We start from the raw sequence: 23,785 nt of genomic DNA on the forward strand, positions 1-23,785 counted from the left end.
CTATTTCATGGTAATGAGGTTTCCTTCTGGAGTGATGAAAAGTTTTGAAACTAAATAGAGGTGGTCATTGCACAGCATGGTACATGTACCAAATGCTACAGGATTTCTCGCTTTAAAGTGGTTTATTTTCTGTTTGGTGAACTTTACTATCTAAAAAAACAAGAATACTATCAGAATAATAGTCAATCAAGTGATCGAATTAAGATCATATTGTTCTTTTACAACAATGCAATAGGCTCATTTAAAACATGTCTTCTGATGAAGTTACATTATAAATTTGAGATTTTTCTTGTTTCTTGAGGTAGGCCTGCATTGCTTTGAATTCCTCTCTTAGGACTGCTTTCACTATGTCCTATTGGTTTTTCATGTTTTCATCTCATTTGTCTCAAGGAATCATTTGATTTATCCTTGATCTCAATGTTAATTTATTCACTGTTTAGTAACAGGTTATGTAGCCCCCATGTGTGTTTTCAGGTGTTCTTTTGTGTGTGTGCGTAATTAATTTTTAGTTTGATACCATTGTGCTTGATTTTTTTGGGAAGATCTACCTATTGATGTCAATGGGGTGTTAAACCCCCAACTATGATTGTATCAATATTTTTTAGACTCTGAGTCTAATTTTTAGACTCAGCTCCTATGGTAGGTGAATAATTGCTATTTCCTGTTACCTTGTCTTCTAAATTAAAGATTCTATTCTAACCCAGTTGTCATAGCTCAGTGGTTGAGTGTCTTGTTGGATTGACCCCATTATCATTATGTAATGGTCTCCTTTGTCACTTGTTAAAGTCTTAATTTTAAATTCAAATTTTTTGAATAAATATTGCTATCTAGCTTATTTTTGTTTGCATTTGAATAATTTTTTAAAATTAATCTTCATTGTTGTGATTACTACAGATATTCCCCCTTTCGCCCCATCCATCCACCTGGTTTTCGCCCCACCTTAGGCCGTCAACACCATATTGTCTGTGTCCTTAGGTAATGCATACATGCATATAAAATCTTTGTCTAATCTCTTCCTACACCCCCCACACATCCTTTCCAATGAGAATCATCAATCCATTCCATTGCCATGCCCCTGATTCTATTCCATTCACCAGTTTATTCTGTTCATCAGATTTTTTATTCATTTGATTTTAGATTCAGTTGTTGATAGATAGGTATTTGTTATCACTTCCTTGTTTATATTTTTTATCTTTATCTTCTTCTTTTTAAAAAATCCTCTTTAGCATTTCATTTTGGTGGTGATGAACCCTTTTAGCTTTTTCTTGTCTGTGAAGATCTTTATCTGACCTTCAATTCTAAATGATAGCTTTGCTGAGTAGAGTAATCTTGGTTGTAGGTTTTCCCTATTCATCATTTTGAATATTTCTTGGCACTCTCTTCTAGCCTGCATAGTTTCTGTTGAGAAATCAGCTGACAGTCATATGGGCACTTCCTTCTATGTAACTAACTTTTTTTCTCTTGCTGCTTTTAAGATTCTCTCTTTGTCTTTTACTTTTGGCATTTTAATTATGATGTGTCTCGGTGTGGTCCTCTTTGGATTCCTCTTGTTTAGGGTTCTCTGTGCTTCCTGGACTTGTAAGTGTAATTGTTTCACCAGAGAGAGAAGTTTTCTGTCATTATTACTTCAAATAGGTTTTTAATATCTTGCTCTCTTTCTTCTGGCACTCCCATAATTCGGATGTTGGTACACTTGAAGTTGTCCCAGAGGCTCCTTACACTATTCTCAGATTTTTGGATTCTTTATTCTTTTTGCTCTTCTGGTTGGGTGTTTTTTGCTTCCTTATATTTCAAATCATTGATGTGGTTCTCGGGATCCTCTAGTCTACTATTGAATCCCTGTATTTTATTCTTTATTTCAGTCACTATAGGCTTAATTTCTGACCGAACCTTTTCTTTTTTTTTTTGGCATTCTCAGTAAGATCCTTGAAAGTTTCCCTAAGTTCCTCAGAAGTTTCTAGAAGATTCTGGAGTAACCTTATAACCATGGTTTTGAACTGTATATCCAGTAGTTTACATTCTTCTGTTTTTTTTATTTGTGACATGTTTCTTTGTCTCTGCATTTTGGCTGCTTCCCTGTGCTTGTTTCTATGTATTGGGTAGCTGCTAAGTTTCCTTGAGTTGATAAAATGGCCTTGTGTAGTAGATGTCCTATAGGGCTCAGTGGCTCAGCCTCCTCAATCACTTATGGTGGACACTCTTGGTGCACCCTTTTGTGGGCTGTGTGCACAGTTTTGTTGTAGTTGAGCCTTGATTTCTATTGGTGTTTCTGGGAGGAATTGACCTCCAGGGCAATTGGCTGGGGGGATTAGTTGCAACTATAGTGGGAGAGCTGCTGTTCTGGAGATACCCTTATGAAGCAGGACTGGCTTCAGTGGGGCTTTGGTGGTCACTGAGTCTGTCCCTTGAGTGTGACATTTATGGATGTGAAGACTTATCATCTGGTATAGTCTCACACTGACCACTGGTACACTGGCTCTTGGGTCTCCAGAGAGGTACAAAGTCAGCCATTGCCTGGGGCCATCCAGCAGGAGCTACAGAGAAATCTGAAGATTCCTCTTCTTTGTATCAGATTTGGAAGTGCCCAGATGAGACCCAACTGTGAAGCAAGGCAGGCTGGCACTGGTGCTGGTTCTTGAGACTTTTATAGATAGGTTTGGGGCTTCCTGGCCCAGCTGCAGCTTGTTTGACAGATTTTTAGCCTGAGAAAGGACAAATCATTCATATGTAAAAGCCATTGAGCACAGCTTGGAGGTTGTAAATTGGGTTGGACTGGGTCTCAGGGAATCACCAGGGCAGAGCAAACAGAAATGGCTACCAGTCAGCCCTGCACCGGGGAAGTCTCAGCACGAGAACAATGACCTCTTTAAGCATCTCCATCTGGAAGAAAGCTGCCCCCGAGTTCCTGCCCCAATACCAGACAGTCTAGTTCTCCCCTTATGTGTCTGGGTCTCCCAGAGCCTTGCCTGGCATTGGAGCTCAGAGGAATTGGGAGCTTGTAAATGCAGTTCCTGGTGCCAGCCTTTTAAGAGGAGCAGCTGTGCTACCAGCAGCCTGTGTGTCACTCAGCCCCAATCCACACTGGTTTTTACAGCCCATAGTTCTTACTGCCCATAGTGACTTCTTTCCTGAGCTCTGGAACCCTGGGCTGGGGGTTTGGTGTTGGGCTGGGATCCCTCACTCCTCTGGATGGCCTCTGCAGAGGCAGTCTCCCTCCTGATTAAAAAAGTGACACATCCAGGTGCCGGACCAGCCTGTTCTGAGCCTCCGTGTCTCCTACCAGTCTCAGTGTGCTTTCTTCTTTACTTCTCTAGTTGTAGTACTTCCACTCAGACAGATTTCCAGTGGCTTTGGATGATAGCTATTCTGTATTTTAGTTGTAATTTTGATGTGGTTGTGGGAGGCAGCAAGTATAGGCATTTACCTATGCCACCACCTTGATTCTCCTGAATAATGTTTTGTTTTTTTTACTTATTGAGAAAAAAGAAAGAAGAGAGAGTGAGAGGCAGGCAGATAGACAGGAAGAGAGACACACACAGAGAGAAAAACATTGATTTGTTGTTTCACTTATTTATGCATTCATTGGCTGCTTCTTGTATGTGCCCTGATGAGAGACTGAACCTACAAACTTGGGACAATGTTCTAACTAACTGAGCTACCAGGACAGGGCCTTTTTACTTTGCATTTTCAAGAAATATCTTTTTCCATCACTTTACTTTCGGTCTGTGTGTATCTTTTGCTGATGTGGTTCTATTGCAGACAGCACATATAGGGGTCTTGTTTTCTTGTCCATTCATCTACTCTGTGTTTTTTTTTATTGGAGCGTTAAAGCCATTTATATTTAAAGTGATTATTAATAGGTACACACTTATAGTCACTGGACATGATGTGTGAAATGATTTCAATCTTTTTAAATTTACAAGGGCCTGTTTTATGGCCTAACATGTGGTCTATCTTGGAAAATGTTCCATGTGCACTTGAGTAAAATGTATACCTTGCAGTTTTAGGGTGTAATACTCTGAAAATATCAATGAAATTCTTCTGGTAAAATGGGTCCTTTAAGGGTGCTGTTACCTTCCTGATTTTTTTTTTTCTTTAGAAGGTCTATCCTTTGATGTCAATGGGGTATTTAATACCCTAACTATGATTGTATCAATATTTGCATTATATATTCAAATGCTCCTCTGGTGGGTACATATATGTTTATAAGGGTTATTTCTTCTTGTTGGATTGATCCCATATCATTATGTAATGGCCTTCTTTGTCTCTTTTTATAACCTTAGATTTAACTTCTATTTTGTCTGACATAAGTATTGCTACCCAGGCTTTTCTTTGTGCTTGAAAAAAAATTTTTTTAAATATGTTTTATTTTATTTTTGGAAAAATACATTTTTCATGTGCCTTGAAGAGAATGGAACACGGGACTCTTCAGTCTGCAAACTGACACTGCCCACTGAACCAAACTGGCTAAGGATGTGTTATTGATTTGAGAGAGACAGTAGGGAAGAGGATAGAGAGATATAAACATCAATGAGAGAGAAACATCAATCCTCTGTCTCCTGCATGCTCCCTATTGGGGATTGGGCCCATAACCCGGGCATGTGCCCTGACCAGGAATCAAAACAGTGAACTCTTGTTTCCTGGATGGACACTTGATCGTTGAGCACACTGACAAGGCAAAAATTTGTTTATTTTTTTTATTTTTTATTTTGAGAGAGAGGAAGAGGGAGACAGACAGAGAGATAGAAAGAAACATCAATTTGTTCCATTTATTTATGCACTCATTGGTTGCTTCTTGTATATGCCATGATGAGAGATTGAACACACGAACTTGGCGTATTGGGACAATACTCTAACTAACTGAGCCAGCAGACCAGGGCCTTTTTTGCGTGCATTTTCAGGAAATATCTTTTTCCATTTCTTTATACTTTCAGTGTGTGTGTATCTTTTGCTGAGGTGGATCTTTTGTAGACAGCACATGTAGGGATCTTGTTTCCCTATCCATCCATCTACTCTCTGTCTTCTGATTGAAGCATTTAAGGGATTATTGAAAGTACTCACATATTGCCATTTTATTCTTCATAATTATTGTTACCCTTAATAATTATGTCTCTGCCTTTTTTCTTTTTCTTTATATAGAAGTCCCTTTAATATTTCCTCTAACGCTGCCTTTTTTTGAGATGAACTCCTTTAAGTTATGTGAAAAGCTCAATTTTACATGATAGCTTTGCTGGGTAGAATAGTTTTGGTTGTAGGTCCTTCTTTTTCATCACTTTGAATATTTTGTACCAATCACTACCAGCCTGAAAAGTTTCTGTTGAGAAAGTATCTGATAGATTTATGGTGCCTCCCTTGTAGGTAACTATCTGTTTTTCTCTTTTAGCTTTTAAGATCCTCTCTTTGTCACTGTCTATAATTATACAGTGTCTTGCTGTGGGCCTCTTGTATGGGACTCTCTTTGTGTCGGGCACTTGTGTCTCCTTTTTCTTCACCCAGTCAGGAAAGTTTTTAGTCATTATTTCTTCAAATCATTTCTCTCTCTCTCTCTCTCTCTCTCTCTCTCTCTCTCTCTCTTTCTCTCCCCTTTCTGGTACCCTATAATGTGGATGTTACTATGCTTTTTGTTGTCCCAGAAGTCCCTTAAACTAGCCGTATTTAAAAAAAAAACACCATTTATGCTCTAATTGGGTGTTTCCTGATACCTTGTCTTCTAAATCAAAGATTCTATTTTCACCCAGCTGGCATAGCTCAGTGGTTGAGTGTTGACCTATAAACCAGAGGTCACGCTTCGATCCCATGTTAGGACATATGCTCAGGTTGTGGGCTTGATCCCCAGTGTGGGGCATGCAATGATTCTTTCTCATGATGGATGTTTTTATCTCTCTTTCTCCCTATACCTACCTCTCTGAAATCAATAAAATATATTTTTCTAAAAATGAGTCTATTCTCTGCTTCATTGAATCTGCTATTGATTCCTTTTTGTGTATTTTTCATTTCAGATATCGTATTCTTTATTTCTGAGTGGTTATCTTATGTGGTTTCTTTGTCCTTTTTTTATACTTGCTACCTCTTTGTTGATGTTCTCACTATGTTCCTTGAGGATCTTTGTAACCATATTCTTGAGCTCTGTATCTTGCCTTCATTTCATTTAGATTTTTTTTCTGGGAATTTCTCCCATTCTTTTATTTGCGGCATCTTTGTCTCTCCATTTTGGCTGCGACGTGGTACTTGTTTCTGTGTATTGGGTAGATCTGCTTTGCCTCCCAGTCTTGGTATAATGGCCTTATGAACTAGGTATCTAGTGAGGCACATTGGTACAGTCTTTCTGATCACATGATGTAGGTGCTCCAAGAATGTCACTTGTGTTTTATTGTGTTATGTGAGCCCTCCTTTGGTAGAATTTTCATTGCTGTTGGCCTGTTCATGGGTGGGGTTGATCCTCATGCCGGCTGACTACACAGCATACAAGCTTTTGTTCAAAGATCGACCCCATGTGAAGTAATTCATGCCAGCTCGGTGTGGTGCCTGCCCAGATTTCTGTTTGCGTGTTCTGCTTGTGAAGCTAATTGGGTCATGCTCTGAAGCCCCCCACTGAGTGTGTTGGTTCTGGGGCCTCTTGGGAGGGACTCTCTTGCAAGTCAATGTCAGTCTCTGCCTGTGATTTCCCCTGGGCTACCTGTGTGGAGCTACAAAGCGATCCAGTTTGTGACTGCCTCTGCTGGGCCTGGGTGCACCTGGAAGGGGCCAAGCTGCACAGCAATGCTTCCTTCTACCAGCACCAAGCCCATGGGGCAGCTGAGCAAAAAGCCCAAGTCACTCCGAGATCCACCTCCACCTACCAGCTTTCTGTTGGGGTCAGTCACTGAAAGAGCTCCTGTTGGTATGTGAGTTGCATGAGGTAAGTGAGTCATCAGGTAGGTGCAAGTGGTGTTTACTTGATTGATACAGATTTAAACTGGGCTTCATTTCTGGGTGTGAGGCCACTCAGCACAAGTCCCAGGGTATACAAATGCCAGTTATCACCCACCGGGGACCTGTGGACCTTTCTGGTAGGGTGGGGCCAGCAGAATTCATCAGGCCCCAAGTATCAAGATTTGGCTGTGTGAAGAGAGGGCTTGGCACTAGAAAGGTGACCTCAATTAGACCAGCAAGGGAATAAAATTTCCCAACCCAAAGTCACACAACTCAGTCTCTGACACCTCCTCAGTCTATCTCAACCTTCTTTTTTAAAAAATATATTTTATTGATTTTTCACAGAGAGGAAGGGAGAGAGATAGAGAGTTAGAAACATCGATGAGAGAGAAACATTGATCAGCTGCCTGCTGCACATCTCCTACTGGGGATATGCCCGCAACCCAGGTACATGCCCTTGACCAGAATTGAACCTGGGACCTTTCAGTCCTCAGGCCGACGCTCTATCCACTGAGCAAAACCGGTTTCAGCTATCTCAACCTTCTTAAGAGATCTTCATGAAAGTGTACACCATGGGCCCAGGCAGCTGGCTCCTTTGTACTGTGTAGCTCCACAGGGTTGGGGACAAGGATTCAGGATGATGGGCTAGTACATCTCCCAGGCTGACGCCAGAAGGAAGGGAGGACTTGACCCAAGGGTGATGGTATCTGTGGGCATTGTGGGAGAGCGACTCAGCACAGGGAGGGCACCCAGAGGCCATAAAGCTCTCTCCCAGAGCCACATAAAGCAGTCTCTCCTCACGTGACTCCCAGTCTGCTCTGAACCACCCTTTCTTCATAGGCCCAGGGTGAGTGGTGGGAATGATACTCATGTGCTGACCCTTTAAAAGGACTCCTGGGATTCTAGGAGACTCCCACCTCTACCTGAAGGACAATCGGATGTCATGTATGCTACTCTTCTCAGCTCTGGTTCTCAGGGCTTGGACCCCAGAGTGGGGTTGAGACCACATGCTCCTCAGGGGACCATTGCACTGAGACATGCCTCTGCATTCTCAACCACCACAAGTGGATGTGGGGGCCTACCTTTAGAATCTCTGTCCTTCCTGCCAGTGTAGCTCAGGCTTCTTCTGTAGATCCTTGGTTATAAGACGAATGTTCACCTAGTGTTCATGTTGGTAGTTATGTAATTTACTTGTCATTCCAATTTGGCCCAGTGAGGAGGTGACTTAACTTTTGCCTCTTTGCCTCCATCTTGGAGCACCCCTAAAAAATTCTGAAATGCACTGCAAGGACTCAATATTCAGGATATGGTGAGGTGAAATATTTTAAGTGAGGAAGGAAGCTTTGTAATGTTAAAACTCAGCTGGTAATTTATTTTTGATAGATTTAACATCTAATGAATTATTTAACTCCAACAGCATCAAAATTAGGTTCATATTTTTATTTGTATTTAGGCCAAGGCAAGTTATTTTTTTACTTCTTAGTTTCAATCCTGTGATTTGGGAGTAGCTAATCATAGATTAAGAATCCTAACAGTTAAATTTTAATTATATTCTAACTTATCTTTGTCCATACTTGATTACTCAAGGATAAAGTTATTTCAAAAACATGTATCCTGACAGCAAAGACATCTGAAAATCAAAGCAAGCAAATTCACCTTCCACCTTTGCATCTAGAAAAAATGTCTCAGGAATCAGAAATGAATAGGGCATGTGACAAAGAAGATACATCTGTATATTCAGGACACCCTTCTGTGCAAAAGGAGGAGGAAATAGGCATCAAACAAGGCACGTTAGAGCAGAGGAAGAACTTACAACTTTCCAAAGATGAGTCAAAGCAGAAGTCACCTGAATTTTCTGTAAAATTCAAAATGACGGAGTGCCCTGAGGAAGAGCCACTACGTGATAACTCTAAAGAAGGAGCAAGCTTAAGACAAAGGCCTTCTAATTTGACAGGTAAAATGCTTGATTGTGAGGGGAAAGATGCATTTGGAAAGTTTGTCTCTGCAGCATTACAAACATTTCCTGAAGGAGAAGAAACCTCTCTCAAAATTGTTTCTCCATCTCAAGCAGACCCTGGGTCCCCAGCAGACTCTCCCTCATCATCATCATCTGAGCTTCGTTTAAGAGAAAAGGAATTACACTCTGAAAATGATCACAAATCTGACGTTGAACACGTTTTAAACAAAAATGAGATTTTTTATAATGATACAGAAAATAAAAAAGAAAGACATGCAGTAGTTACATCTGAAGTGAGAGAAGACCAAGAGTTTGCTATGCAGATGACAAAAAATATGAACCCAAATACCACAGATTGGAAATTAGGCATCGGACCTACACCTCAGTCTAGTGATCCGAAAAGCCACCTTGAATTGCAGTATCCCTGCTGCAATGAAATCAGACTCATCATTGAAAGAAAAAGCCACGATATGTCTGCTGATACAAATACTTATAAGGAAATAAAGCCAGATCAAGACTTGTTCCAGAAGCCATTATGTGCAGATCATTGCCGTGCTAATTATTGTAAAAGCATGGACTCTAAATTAAAAGATGAGAGTTCCTCTGCACTGCACAATGACAGAACACCTGGAGTATATGTAAATGAAGAATTACAAAAGGTTAAAAATAAAGTAGACATCTTAAAAGCAGAACACCTGGCGTGGAAAAGAGAGAAAATTCAACTTCAAAAAGAGGTAGAACTTCATTTTCTGCTACTCTGTTTTTTCTCTTTATCAATTCTCTTATCCATTCTGAAAAAAGTTTGTGTGTAAAATTAGGTTGTCTAAATATATAATTGTAAATATAAATAGATTCAGTCAACTAAGTAATAGGATTTTAAGAAAACGTTCTCAGGTTTGTTCTTAGATCTTTCTGTCAGTCTTCCCTATGAATTGGGAAACTAATTTAGCTATGTATTATGTCATCTTCTGAACCAGTGAAAGTATAAAGGAAATTGTTTAAAAAATGTAATAAGCACTAGGGTTGTTTTATTTCTTAAGTTCATTGGCTTAAATATAATTTACATCCCGTATCCTGGCCAGTGTGGCTCAGTATTTGAGCATTGATCCATGAACCAAGAGGCTCCTGATTGAATTCAGGGTCAGGGCACATGCCTGTGTTGTGGCTGGATCTGCAGTAGAGTGTGTGCAGGAGACAGCCGATCTATGTTTCTATGTCATCGATGTTTCTCTCTCTCTCTCTCTCTCCCTCTCTCTCTAAAATTAATTTTTAAAATACCCATAAATAGCGTCCCAGAAACAATAAAAGTGAAGGAAACTATGACTGACAGAAGGGATATAAACAAATATCCCCAACCAAACTCATCTATTTTTGTGCTATAGTGTGTGCAGTCTTCTATGGCTTACTGAAAGAAAACCTTAGAATTTAGAATTCTAATATGATCACATCAAGATATTTTTATTTTATTTTACTTTTCAGTTACAGTTTACATTCAATATTATTTTGTATTAGTTTCATATGTATAGGATTGTGGTTAGATAATCATATACTGTATAACATAGTCACCCCAATATTTCAAGTACCCACCTGCATTGTATATCATCATTGGAATATTATTTAGATATTTTAATAACAAACATACGTACTTTCATATATATATTTTTATCATCACTCTCAAATGTGTTTGTTGAGTCAAACCTTCACATTATATTGTTTAATAAAGTATGATGGTGCCATAAAAAAAACAAAAACTTACCATTTGTGACAGCATGGATGGACCTAGAGGGCATTATGCTAAGTGAAATAAATCAAACAGAGAAAGATAAGTCCCAACTGATTGCACTTATATGTGGAATGTAAAGAGCAAAAAGCAAAATAAATGAACTAAGAAATTTAAAAGATATTCATAGATAACAGACAGATTTGACTGACGGATGCCAGAGGGAATGGGTTGGTAGGTTGAGTCAAAAGTAGGGTCAACAAGTACAAACTGGTAGTTATAGAAAAGTCACAGGGATGTCAAGTACAGCATAGAGAATATAGTCAACCATCTATATATATAAAAGGCTAAGTGACTGACCATACATCCATCTGAAAGTTCCACTGACCCACCTGCTGGTACATATGACACACACTGGCAACTTAAAAATAAACATTGACTCGTGCATGGGTGATACATATAAAGCTCTCTCTGGCACCAATGAAACTTCAATTTCTAGACTCGATATAAAGAGTGAAGTTGCTAAAACCATTAAAAAGGCTCATTATTGATGAATGCACCATGGCATCCAGTCATGCTAGAAACACCATAGATAGATTACTAAGAGAAATTATTAATTTGAATGTTGCATTTGGTGGAAAAGTTCTCCTTGGAGGGGATTTTCGACAATATCTCAGTGTTTTGCTGCATGCTATGCCATCGGCTATAGTACAAATGAGCTTAAAGTACTGTACTGTTTGGAGATGTTTCAGACAGTTGTCCCTTAAAACAAATATGAGATCAGAGGATTCTGCTTATAGTAAATTGTTAGTAAAACTTGGAGATGGCAAACTAGATAGCAGTTTTCATTTAGGAATGGATATTATTGAAATACCACGTGAAATGATTTGTAACGGATCTATTATTGAAGCTAGCTTTGAAAATAGTATATCTATAGGCAATACTAAAAATATATCTAAATGTGTGATTCTTTGTCCTAAAAGTAAGCATGTTCATAAATTAAATGAAGAAATTTTGGATAGACTCAATGGAGATTTTCACACTTACTTGAGTGATGAATCTACTGATTCAATGGATGATGCCGGGAAGGCATATTTTCCCATTGCATTTCTTAATAGTACTACTCCTTTGGGAATGTCATGTCATAAATTAAAATTGAAATTAGGTGCAATTATCATGCTATTGAGGAATCTTAATAGTAAATGGGGTCTTTGTAATGGTACTAGATTTATTATCACAAGATTGCGACCTAACATAATTAAAGCTGAAGTATTAACAGATGCTGTGAAAGGAGAGGTTGCTCTGATTCTAAGAATTGATTGTCCCTGTCTGACACTGGCCTCCTATTTAAATTAATTTGAAGAGAGTTTCCCGTGATGCCAGCATTTGTGATGACTATTGATAAATCACAAGGACAAACTCTAGACAGAGTAGGAATATTCCTACCTGAACCCGTTTTCGGACATGGTCAGTTACATGTTGCTGTCTCTCGAGGTAAAAGAGCATGTGACATTAAAGTTGTAAATATTTTATCACAAGGGAAATTAGTCAAGAACTCTGAAAATGTTTTTACCTTTAATGTAGTATTCAGGGAGATATAGAATAAGTTTAATCAATTTATCAGTCATTGTTTTTATCAATGTTTTTATATCATGTCTTTGTGTTATACCATGTTGTTATTGTTTATTTAGTAATCAATTCAAATGTTATTTTCATATGCATCTAATTTCCTTTCATCTCTGACACTTCTATTAGAGAGAAAGGGTGACCAGCAATATTAAAATATTTCTTTTAGTTAATTTCCTTTCCATGTGCACAAATCCATGCATCAGCCCACTAGTATTGTAAAAAGTGTGAATGGTGTCAGATGGATATTGAAATACCAGGGGATCACTTTGTAAAGTATCTGATTGTCTAACCACTATGCGGCACAACGGAGAGTAATACAAATAATGTTGAATGTGAACTGCAATGTAAAGATTAAAAAAATATAAAAAGAGATAGAACACCTTCCAAAACTAAAATCATGGCAATTATCATTTTGACATATATATATATATATATATATATATATATATATATGTATGTCACATCAATTATTTGCAATAAAATCAATATTTTTCTCTATAGAAGATTAAGTTTTGAGGTTCATTGACTTTTAAAATGGAAAAAGCTTGAGATATGATGCTCTTTTATAAGAAAATGTGGATGAGCCCTCTCATTACACTAAGGCATTAAATTACTTTTCAAAAGTCATACTTAATTTACCTGATTAATTTGACAAAATTTTCTGTTTACTTATCTGATTGAGCACTATACAATTATATCTTTTCTTTTGGTGCCATAAAATGCTAGGAATTGCATCCTTACCAAGTTTGGACAGTTCATTTAATCTTGGTTTTATTTCCATTATTAGTAACTATGGGGCTAAAGTAAGTAGATGACTACTTGTATATCCTCTAGCTATAAGATTTTATAGGGATCGTATTGCTCATTTTCCAGAATTGAACTTTAACCACCAATCCACTGGTTTCACTCTGCTCCAGTGCTGTGGTAAACTGTGGTTCATATATTTTATGAATACCACCACTTGTTTGAAGCCCTCAAAGATCTTAAAGGAAAAAGAATTGTAAAAGACAATGGGGAAAGGAATAGCTTAGTGCAGACCCAGGAAAGCTTCCTATTTGTTACTGAAGCACGATTTCACATCCTCTAAATCTGGTGGGTAATGCAAGATCCAGGTTTGAAAGACAGAAGAGGACACATTTTGCATCTTTGTCCTTTTATTTCTCTGTCTCTGCTAGATAAATGGGGTGGGGGTGGGTAAGGAGAATGTTAGGTAACAAAGTGTGGGTGTGATGTGAATAGGAGCACAAAATTAAGAAAGCCCTATTAGAAATCTTGAAAAAGTCATCTTCTTTACTGACACAAATGAAGTAGAATTGACAACAATTTCAATGACCTTTAATAATAAACTTCAACACACAAAATATTTTTATTGGTTCAAGTCATAGCAATTTCATTAATTTCATAAAATTACAGGAAACACAGCCTTTTTAATGAATAACATAATCACAATATCCATAATATTAAACTTTCAACAAAGGTTAAAGAAAAGAAGTGGCAAAAAAGCAGCAAAAGGGAAGTGTCAAGAAACATGGATGATCGTGCTGATAAGGACAGTGGCGGTATTGGACTGAGTCAGCAGAGCAACAATGAACACACTGATAACCAGCAGCCAAGTGATAAAATTAATGAAAACACAGTCATTTTCATGAATAAGGTAATAACAAAGCCAAATAATAAAAGCCAAATGATAAAATTAATGAAAACACAGTCTTTTTAATGAGCGAGATGATAACAATATCCCTAATATCAATCTTTCATCAAAGGTTGAAGAAAAAAAGGATCAGAAAAGCAGTAAAAGGGAAGTGTCGGGAAACATGGATGAGGGTGCTGATGACACTGGCAGTGGTGGATTGAGTCAGCAGAACAACAGTGAACAAACTGATAAGCAGCAGGTTTCTACTATGGAGAATGAAGAGTCTGACAGGTAAGCCTACAGCAGTACTTAACAGTAGGTAATTATTCTTTTCGTATAAAAAAATTCCAACTTGAGCTAATATTACTGATTGATTTTATATTTTTACTAGAGAGAGTGAACCTTGATTGGTAATTAGAAAAATGCAAATCAACAAACAATGAGATACCATTTTTAGAACTCATAATGATAACTATTTTATTAAAGAAAATAAAAACCAGAATTGGCATGTGGGAGGAAAAGGCATTCTTGTGCACTATTGGGAGGTGAAATCGGTGCATCTTCTTTTGAAGGGTAATTGAGTTTCAAAATTTCAAGTATGTCATTCTTTTATCCCAATAGCTTCACTTTCAGAACTAGATCCTACAAGAAAACATGACTTGTATGAACACACATGTATACATTCTAAGGACATAAATTATATATTATTATGTATATCAAGCATATAGTTGGTCATTATATGTATTATTTATATATATATAAAAGCCTAAGCAACCAAATGACTGAATGGCCAGATGACTGATCGACAGGAGCTCTTCCTGGTGGTCAGTGGGCTCCCACAGCGGGAGCACTGTTCAGCTGTCTGACCTGTCCCAGCAGCCACCAGCTGATGGACCTGCACTGTTGGCACAATCCTGACAGTGACACTGGCCTCCTGGAAGTCGGCCTCGAGCACCACGGCCACTTCCCCTCCATGCAAGCTTGGCAAGGAAAAAAGATATACTAGTGAAAGCAGCTGTCAGGTGGCTCCCAACAACTGGTGCGAATGTCAGCAGGATGGATACGGATCCCAGGCCAGCAAGGGCACCTCACTGTCCACCCAGAGGGCTGATCACTGATGGCATCCCAGCCCCCCCTCCCCCCGCGGCAATCCCCTTGGAAGCGGCGCCAGGTGCAGGGCTCATGGCTGGCCACCACCGCTGCAGCTGTGCGAGCCTCTCCTGATTGGGACTGACTGGGCAGGTGCAGCTGGGCCTGGATGAGCAGGAGCAGCAGGCAGGAGGGCAGGCAGCATTGGACTGCCAGTTTCGGCCCGATCCCAAGGCCACGCCAAGGGACCCCACCGGTGCACGATTCTGTGCACTGGGCCTCTAGTATATATATAAAATGTGACATAGATGTTAAAGATATATCATATACACATATGCATTAAGGATATTTATATAAATGTTACAAATATACATATGTATGTTAAGGATATTTATTACAACATTGCATACCAAAAAGTTGAAGATAGTATAAATAGCTATCTATAAGGAAATACTTGTTATACCCATAAAATAATGTAGTATGCAGCCACTGGAAAAAAAAATGAGGGTAGTTCTGGTCTACAGTGTACTGATTGTTAGACAATTGAAGTGTATTTATTTTTTTATTTTTTTTACATTTTTTCCTCTTTATTAATTAAGATATTATAAATGTGTCCTTATCCCCCCAATGTCCCCTCATCCCCCAATCCCGTCCTCACCCTCACCCTTGTTGTCCACATCCATCACTCATGCTCATATGCATGCATACAAGTCCTTTGGTTGATCTTTCACCCTCACCCCCACCCTCCCCTACCTTCCCTCTGAGTTTTGAGCATCTGATCGATGCTTCTCTGTCTCTACATCTGTGTTTGTTCATCGGTTTATGTTTTTCATTATAATCCACAAATGAGTGAGAGCATGTGATATTTATCTTTCTCTGACTGACTTATTGCACTTAGCATAATGCTCTCCAGCTCCATCCATGCTATTGCAAATGGTAAGATTTCCTTCCTCTTTACAGCAGCATAGTATTCCATTGTGTAGATGTGCCAAAGGTTTTTAATCCATTCATCTGCTGATGGGCACTTAGGCTGATTCCAAATCTTAGCTATGGTAAATTGTGCTGCTATGAACATAGAGATGCATATATCCTTTCTGATTGGTGTTTCTGGTTTCTTGGGATATATTCCTAGAAGTCGGGTCACTGGGTCAAATGGAAGTTCCATTTTTAGATTTTTGAGGAAACTCCATACTGTTCTCCACAGTGGCATCCCCACCAGCAGTGAACAAGGGTTCCTCTTTCTTCGAATCCTCGCAGCATTTGTCATTTGTTGATTTGTTGGTGATAGCCATTCTGACAGGTGTGAGGTGGTACCTCACTGTCGTTTTTATTTGCATCTCTCACATGATTAGTGACTTTAAGCATGTTTTCATATGTCTCTCAGCCTTATGTCTGTCCTCTTTCAAAAAGTATCTATTTAGGTCTGTTGCCCATTATTTTATTGGGTTGTTTATCTTCCTTTAGTTAAGTTGTATGAGTTCCCTGTAAATGTTCGAGATTAAACCTTTATCAGAGATATCATTGGCGAATATGTTCTCCCATGCAGTGGGTTTTCTTGTTGTTTTGCTGATGGTTTCTTTTGCTGTGCAGAAGCTTTTTATTTTGATATATATAGTCCCATTTGTTCATTTTCTCTTTAGTTTCCATTGCCCTAGGAGCTGTGTCAGTGAAGAAATTCCTTCGGCATATATCTGAGATTTTGCTACCTGTGGATTCCTCTAATATTTTTATGGTTTCCCATCTTACATTTAAGTCCTTTATCCATTTTGAGTTTATTTTTGTGTATGGTGTAAGTTGGTGGTCTAGTTTCATTTTTTTGCATGTGTCTGACCAAATTTCCCAACACTATTTATTGAAGAGACTGTCTTGACTCCATTGTATGTTCTTGCCTCCTTTGTCAAATAATAATTGAGCATAGTGGTTTGGGTCGATTTCTGGGATCTCTGTTCTATTTCATTGGTCTATATGTATATTCTTGTGCCAGTGCCAGGCAGTGTTGAGAACAGTGGATTTGTAATACAGCTTGATATCTGGTATTGAAATCCCTCTTACTTTGTTTTTCTTTCTCAGGATCACAGCAGCTATTCGTTTCTTTTTTCTTTTTTTATTCCAGATGAATTTTTGTAGAGTTCTGTCTAGATCTGTTAAATATGCTCTCGGTATTTTAATGGGGAGTGCATTTAATCTATAGATTGCTTTGGGTAGTATGGACATTTTGATGATGTTGATTCTAGCAATCTATGAACACGGTATGTTCTTCCATCTGTCTATGTCTTCCTCTATCTCTTTTTTCAAAGTCCTGTAGTTTTCTGAGTAGAGATCTTTTACCTCCTTAGTTAAGTTTATTCGTAGGTATCTTAATTTTTTGGTGCAATGGTAAATGAGTTTTTTTAAAATTACTTTTTCTGTAAGTTCACTATTGGCATAATAAAAATGCCATCGATTTCTTAGCATTGATTTTGTATACTGAAACATAGCCAAATTCATTTATTCATTCTAATATTTTTTTGATGGAGTCCTTAGGGTTTTCTAAGTACAGTATCATGTCATCTGGGAATTATGACAATGTTCTTCTTCTTTTCCAATTAGGATGCCTTTTATTTCTTCTCCTTGTCTGATCTCTTTGGCTAGCACTTCTAGTACTATGTAGAACAGGAGTGGTAAAAGTGGGCATCCTGTCTTGTTACTGTTCTTAAGGGAAACGGTTTTAGTTTTTGCCCATTGAGTATAATGTTAGCTGTAGGTTTGGCATATAAGGCTTTTATAATTTTGAGGTGTGATCCCTCTATTCCCACTTTGCTGAGCATTTTTAAAAATATATTTTATTGATTTTTTACAGAGAAGAAGGGAGAGGGATAGAGAGTTAGAAACATCGATGATGAGAGAGAAACATCCATCAGCTGCCTCCTGCACACCCCCTGCTGGGGATGTGCCCGCAACCAAGGTTCATGCCCTTGACTGGAATCAAACCTAGGACCTTTCAGTCTGCAGGCCGACACTCTATCCACTGAGCCAATCCGGTTAGGGCTTTGCTGAGTGTTTTTATCAGAAAAGGGTGTTGGACTTTGTCAAATACCTTTTCTGCATCCATCGATATGATTATGTGATTTTTGCTTCTCAATTTGTTTATGTGATGTATCACGTTTATTGATTTACGGATATTTACCAGCCTTGCATTCCTGGAATAAATCCCACTTGGTCATGGTGTATGATCTTTCTAATGTAATGCTGGATCCAGTTTATTAGAATTTTGTTGAGTATATGAGCATCTATGTTCATCAGGGATATTGGCCTATAATTTGCTTTCTTTGTGGTGTCCCTTTCTGGTTTTGGGATTAGGGTAATGCTGGCTTCATAGAAAGAGCTTGGAAGTGTGCCTTCCTCTTGAACTTTTTGGAATAGTCTGAGAAGGATTGGCTTTGGTTCTTCTTTGAATGTTTGGTAAAACTCTCCTGTGAAGCCATCTGGTTCAGGGCTTTTGTTTGCTGGAAGCTTTTTGATTAGTTTCAGTTTCATCAATAGTTATTGGCCTATTCAGGTTTTTTGATTCTTCCTGGTTGAGTTTTGGAAGCTTGTATTTTTCTAGGAATGTGTCCATTTCGTCGAGGTTGTCCAGTTTGTTGGAGTAGAGTTGTTCATTGCATTTTTTGACAATACTTTGTATATCAGTAGGGTCAGTTGTTACTTCACCTCTTTCATTTCTGATTTTATTTGGGTCCTCTCTCTTTGCTTCTTGGTGAGCCTGGTTAGAGGTTCATCAATCTTGTTAATCCTTTCAAAGAACCAGCTTTTGGTTTCATTGATCTTTTGTATTGTGGTTTTTTTTGTTTGTTTGTTTGTTTGTTTGTTGTTGTTGTTGTTTTTTTTTTTGTCTCTATGTTTTTTTCTTTCTCCTCTGCTCTTTATTATTTCCTTCCTTCTGGATACTGTGGGCTTTTCTTGTTGCTCTCTTTCTAACTCCTTGAGTTGTAGAATGAGATAATTTATTATCAGTTTTTCTTTGTTTTTTTTTGGGGGGGGGAGGGGGGTCGGCCTGTAGAGCTGTGAACTTCCGTATGAGGACTGCTTTAAATGTGTCCCATAGATTTTGGATTGTTGTGTTTTCATTGTCATTTGTTTCCAGGATGCTTTTTATTTCTTCTTTGATCTCTCTGGTGACCCAGTCATTGTTTAATAGCATGCTATTTAGCCTCCAAGTGTTAGATTTCTTTTTCAATGTTTTTATTGTGGTTGATTTCTAATTTTATGTCCCCTCCACCCTGTTCCCACCTCACCCTCTGCCCTTACCCTCCCCCCACTGTCCTCATCCATAGGTGTATGATTTCTGTCCAGTCTCTTCCCACACCCCCCACACCCCTTTCCACCCGAGAATAGTCAGTCCACTCCCTTTCTATGCCCCTGATTCTGTTATATTCGCCAGTTTATTCTGTTCATCAGATTATTTATTTATGAGAAGATGCTTGTTATAATTTCTATTCTCTTGAATTTGAAGAGACTTTTCCTGTTTCCTAATATATAGTCTATCTTTGAAAATGCCCCATGTGCACTGTAGAAGAATGTAGCTTTGGGGTGAAATATTCTGAATATGTCAATTAAGTCCATCTGATCTAGTGAGTCATTTAGGATTGATTTTTCTTTGCTGATTTTTTGTTTAGAGGACTATCCAGTGGTGTCAGTGGGGTATTAAAGTCCCCTACTATGACTGTATTGCTATCGATCTCTCCCTTGATATCTTCCAGGAGTTGTTTTATGTTTTTGGGTGCTCCTATATTGGGTGCATATATGTTTACCAGAGTTATAACTTTTTGTTGAATTGCTCCCTTTAGCATTATGTAGTGGCCTTCCTTATATCTTGTTTATGGCCTTTATTTTGAGGTCTGTATTGTCAGATATAAGTATCGCAACCCAGCTTTTTTCTTATTTCCATTTGCCTGAAAATTTTTTTTCCATCCCTTCACTCTCACTCTGTGTGAATCCTTTGTTCTGAGGTGGGTCTCTTGCAGACAGCAAATATATGGGTCATGTTTTCTAATCCATTCAGCTACCCTGTGTCTTTTTATTGGAGCATTTAATCCATTTACATTTAATGTTATTATTGAAAAGTACTTGTTTGTGGTCATTTTTATCCTTCTTTTTAAAAAAATTAAATCTTTATTGTTCAGATTATTACAGTTGTTCCTCTTTTTTCTCCCCATAGCTCCCCTCCACCCTGTTCCCACCTCACCCTCTGCCCTTACCCTCCCCCCACTGTCCTCATCCATAGGTGTATGATTTCTGTCCAGTCTCTTCCCACACCCCCCACACCCCTTTCCACCCGAGAATAGTCAGTCCACTCCCTTTCTATGCCCCTGATTCTGTTATATTCGCCAGTTTATTCTGTTCATCAGATTATTTATTTACTTGATTTTAAGATTCACTTGTTGATAGATGTATATTTGTTATTAATAATTTGTATCTTTACATTTTTCTTCTTCTTCCTCTTCTTAAAGGATACCTTTCAGCATTTCATATAATACTGGTTTGGTGGTGATGAACTCCTTTAGCTTTTTCTTATCTGTGAAGCTCTTTATCTGACCTTCAATTCTGAATGATAGCTTTGCTGGGTAAAGTAGTCTAGGTTGTAGGTTCTTTTTAAAAATACATATATTTTATTGATTTTTTACAGAGAGGAAGGGAGAGAGATAGAGAGTTAGAAACATCAATGAGAGAGAAACATCGATCAGCTGCCTCCTGCACATCTCCTAATGGGGATGTGCCCACAACCAAGGTACATGCCCTTGACCGGAATCGAACCTGGGACCTTTCAGTTTGCAGGCCGACACTCTATCCACTGAGCCAAACCAGTTTCAGCTAGGTTGTAGGTTCTTGCTATTCACCACTTTGAATATTTCTTGCCACTCCCTTCTGGACTGCATAGTTTCTGTTGAGAAATCAGCTGACAGTCATATGGTAACTCCCTTGTACGTAACTGAGTTTTTTCTCTTGGTGCTTTTAAGATTCTTTGTCTTTTGCTCTTGGCATTTTAATTATGATGTGTCTTGGTGTGGTCCTCGTTGGATTCCTCTTGTTTGGGGTTCTCTGCGCTTCCTGGACTTGTAAGTCTATTTCTTTCACCAGGTAGGGGAAATTTTCTGTCATGATTTTTTCTAATAGGTTTTCACTATCTTGCTCTCTCTCTTCTTCTGGTACCCCCATAATTCTGATGTTGGTACGCTTGAAGTTGTCCCAGAGGCTCCTTACACTATCTTCATATTTTTGGATTCTTTTTTCTTTTTGTTTTTCCAGTTGGGTGTTTTTGCTTCTTTGTATTTCTAAACTTTTACTTAATTCTTGCGATCCTCTAGTCTGCTGTTGGAACTCTGTATAATATTCTTTAATTCAGTCAAGTATGCTTAATTTCCAGTTGGTCCTTGTTCATATCCTCGAGAGTCTCACTGGATTTCTTGAGGGTCTCACTAAATTTATCAGCGGTTTCTAGAAAATTCTTGAAAAACCTTATAAATGTGGTTTTGAACTCTATATCCAGTAGTTTGCTTTCCTCTATTTCTGTCATTTGTGACCTGTTTCTTTGTCTCCACATTTTTTATACTTCCCTGTGTTGATAGAGTGGCTTTCTGTGCTAGGTGTCCTATGGGGCCCAGTGGCTCAGCCTCCCCAATTACCTGAGGTGGACACTCTTGGTGCACTCCTTTGTGGGCTTTGTGCACAGTCTTGTTGTAGTTAAGCCTTGATTGTTGTAGGTATCACTGGGAGGAATTGACCTCCAGGCCAATTGACTTTGAGAATCAGCTGTGTCTGCAGTGGGAGAACTTCTGTGCTGGAGACGCCCTTCTGGGGAAGGACTTGCTTCAGTGGGGCTTTGGTGCTCACTGAGTCTGCCCCTGGAGTGTGTCCCTTATGGATCTGAGGAGTTGTAATCTGGATGGTTCCACTCTGACCACTGGGTGCAGTGGCTCTTGGATCTCTAAGGAGGTGCTAATTTAGCTTTTGCCTGAGGCTACCCAGCAGGAGCTATGGAGATATCTGAAGATTCCTCTTCTTTGTTTGGGATTTGGAGGTGCCCAGATGAGGCCCAGCTGTGAAGCAATGCAAGCTGCTGTGGGGCCTTGGGCCTTCTTTTGGAAGTTCTGGGACTCTCTGACCCAGCTGCAGTTTGTTAGGTAATTTTCAGATTGCAAAGGGCCAGGCCTTTCATATGCAAAAGCCTCTGCTAACAGCTTGGGTGGGCCGGGGTCTCAGGGAAGCAACAAGGCAGAGCAAACAGCTATGGCTGAAACTCAGTCCTACCCAAGAGGCCCTGTGTCTCAGTGTCCCAGTAAGGTAATCGCTGCAAGCACCTCTGAGAGAAAGCTGCCCTCGAGTTCCCCCCGCTGCCAAACAGTCCAGTTTCTCCCCGTATGAGTCTGGGTCCCCAGAGACTCGCCCGGAACTGGAGTTCAGAGCAGTAGGGAGCTTGAGACTCCTTCCGGATTGAAAAAGACAACTGTGTCCTCAGTTGCCAACCCTTTCCATGTGCGCCTCTGTACCTCTGCACTTTATTTCCGCACCTCCTCTGAGTCTCAGTGTGCTTTTCTCTTTCCTTCTAGTTGTAGAGTTTCCACTCAGCCAGCCTTCTTGTGATTCTGGATGATGTCCTTTTTGTCTTTTAGTTGTATTTTTTATTTTGTTGTGGGAGGCATCAATTTCCCGTGTTTACCTATGCCGCCGTCTTGGTTTCTCGTTATTTTTATTCTTAATGTTTGTGCTTCTTCTTGTCTTTTTTTCTTCTTTTTACAGCAGTCCCTTTAGGATTGGTAGTAATAAACTCTCTTAGCCTTTTTTTTTTTTTTTTGTCTGTGAAGCTCCTGATTCCACCTTCAATTTTGAATGATAGCCTGGCTGGGTATAGTGTTCTTGGATTCATTCCCTTGCTCTGCATCACTTTGTATATTTCATTCCATTCCCTTCTTGCCTGGTGTGTTTCTGTTGAGAAGTCAGCTGATATTCTAATAGGAAATCCCTTGTAGGTAACTTTCTGTCTTTCTCTGGCAGCCTTTAAGGTTCTTACTTTGTCGTTGGTGTTTGCGAATTTAATTGTGATGGGTCTTGATGTTGGTCTTTTGGGGTTCATCTTGTTTAGCACTCTATGTTCTTCTTGGACTTGTGTAGCTTTTTTCTTGCCAGTATCAGGGAAGTTTTCTGTCATTATTTCTTCAGACAGGTTTTCTATTCCTTGCTTCTCCTCCTCTCCTTCTGGTACCCCTATTAAGCAAATGTTGTTGCATTTTGCATTGTCCCAAAGCTCCCTTAGGCTCTCCTCTTGCTTTTTAAGTTTTTTTCCAGTTGCTCCTGTGTTTGTGTGTTTTTTCCTACCTTGTCTTCTAATTCACTGATGTGGTCCTCAGCCTCTTCTAGTCTGCTTTTTAAGCCTTCCATTGTGTTCTTTATTGCAGCTATGTCGTTCTTCATTTCCTCTTGGTTCCTTTTCATGTTGGTGACATTCTCATTCAGCTCCTTATGATTCTCATTGAGTTGTGTGTATTTGTCATCCAGCCATTTGAGCATCCTTATAACCATTATTCAGAATTCTTTCTCTCATAAGTTAGTAGCCTCAATTTCATTTAACTCATTTTCTAGTGATTCTTATTTTTCTTTCCTTTGTGGGTTGCTTTTTTGTCTTCCCATGTTTTGCTGTAATGTTTTAATTGTAGCTCAGATTGCTTTGCTACCCAGCTTCTTTTGGGTATGGTGCTACTGGTGTGACCTCTCAGGCCTCCTGGGCTTGGTAGTCTAGTGTAGCTCCCTACTTGAGCTATTTGGGTTCTCTTGATGTAGGCCTGTGAGCTGGAAATGCACAACTGAGGTG

At 39.0% G+C, this 23,785-nt stretch overlaps 1 protein-coding gene across 2 annotated transcripts in view; it reads left to right on the top strand.

Annotated features, from left to right (window-relative positions):
* Positions 1-7,658: 7,658 nt before the first annotated feature.
* The window catches only part of LOC308523060 (putative coiled-coil domain-containing protein 144C), a 63,938-nt gene continuing 47,811 nt past the window's right edge, over positions 7,659-23,785 (top strand). Inside the window, exons 1-4 of one of the 2 annotated variants that reach the window (XM_081096724.1) lie at positions 7,847-8,866; positions 8,984-9,603; positions 13,696-13,872; positions 13,982-14,142. In XM_081096724.1, coding sequence (XP_080952850.1) covers positions 8,593-8,866; positions 8,984-9,603; positions 13,696-13,872; positions 13,982-14,142 — 1,232 coding nt within the window. In that variant the 5' untranslated portion in view covers positions 7,847-8,592. Of the gene's footprint in view, positions 9,604-13,695; positions 13,873-13,981; positions 14,143-23,785 lie in introns of both variants that reach the window. The other variant, XM_081096723.1, reaches the window with a different exon arrangement.

The sequence above is a fragment of the Myotis nattereri genome (genome assembly GCF_964212035.1).
Source record: "Myotis nattereri genome assembly, chromosome: 1".
Taxonomy (NCBI): Eukaryota; Metazoa; Chordata; class Mammalia; order Chiroptera; family Vespertilionidae; genus Myotis; species Myotis nattereri.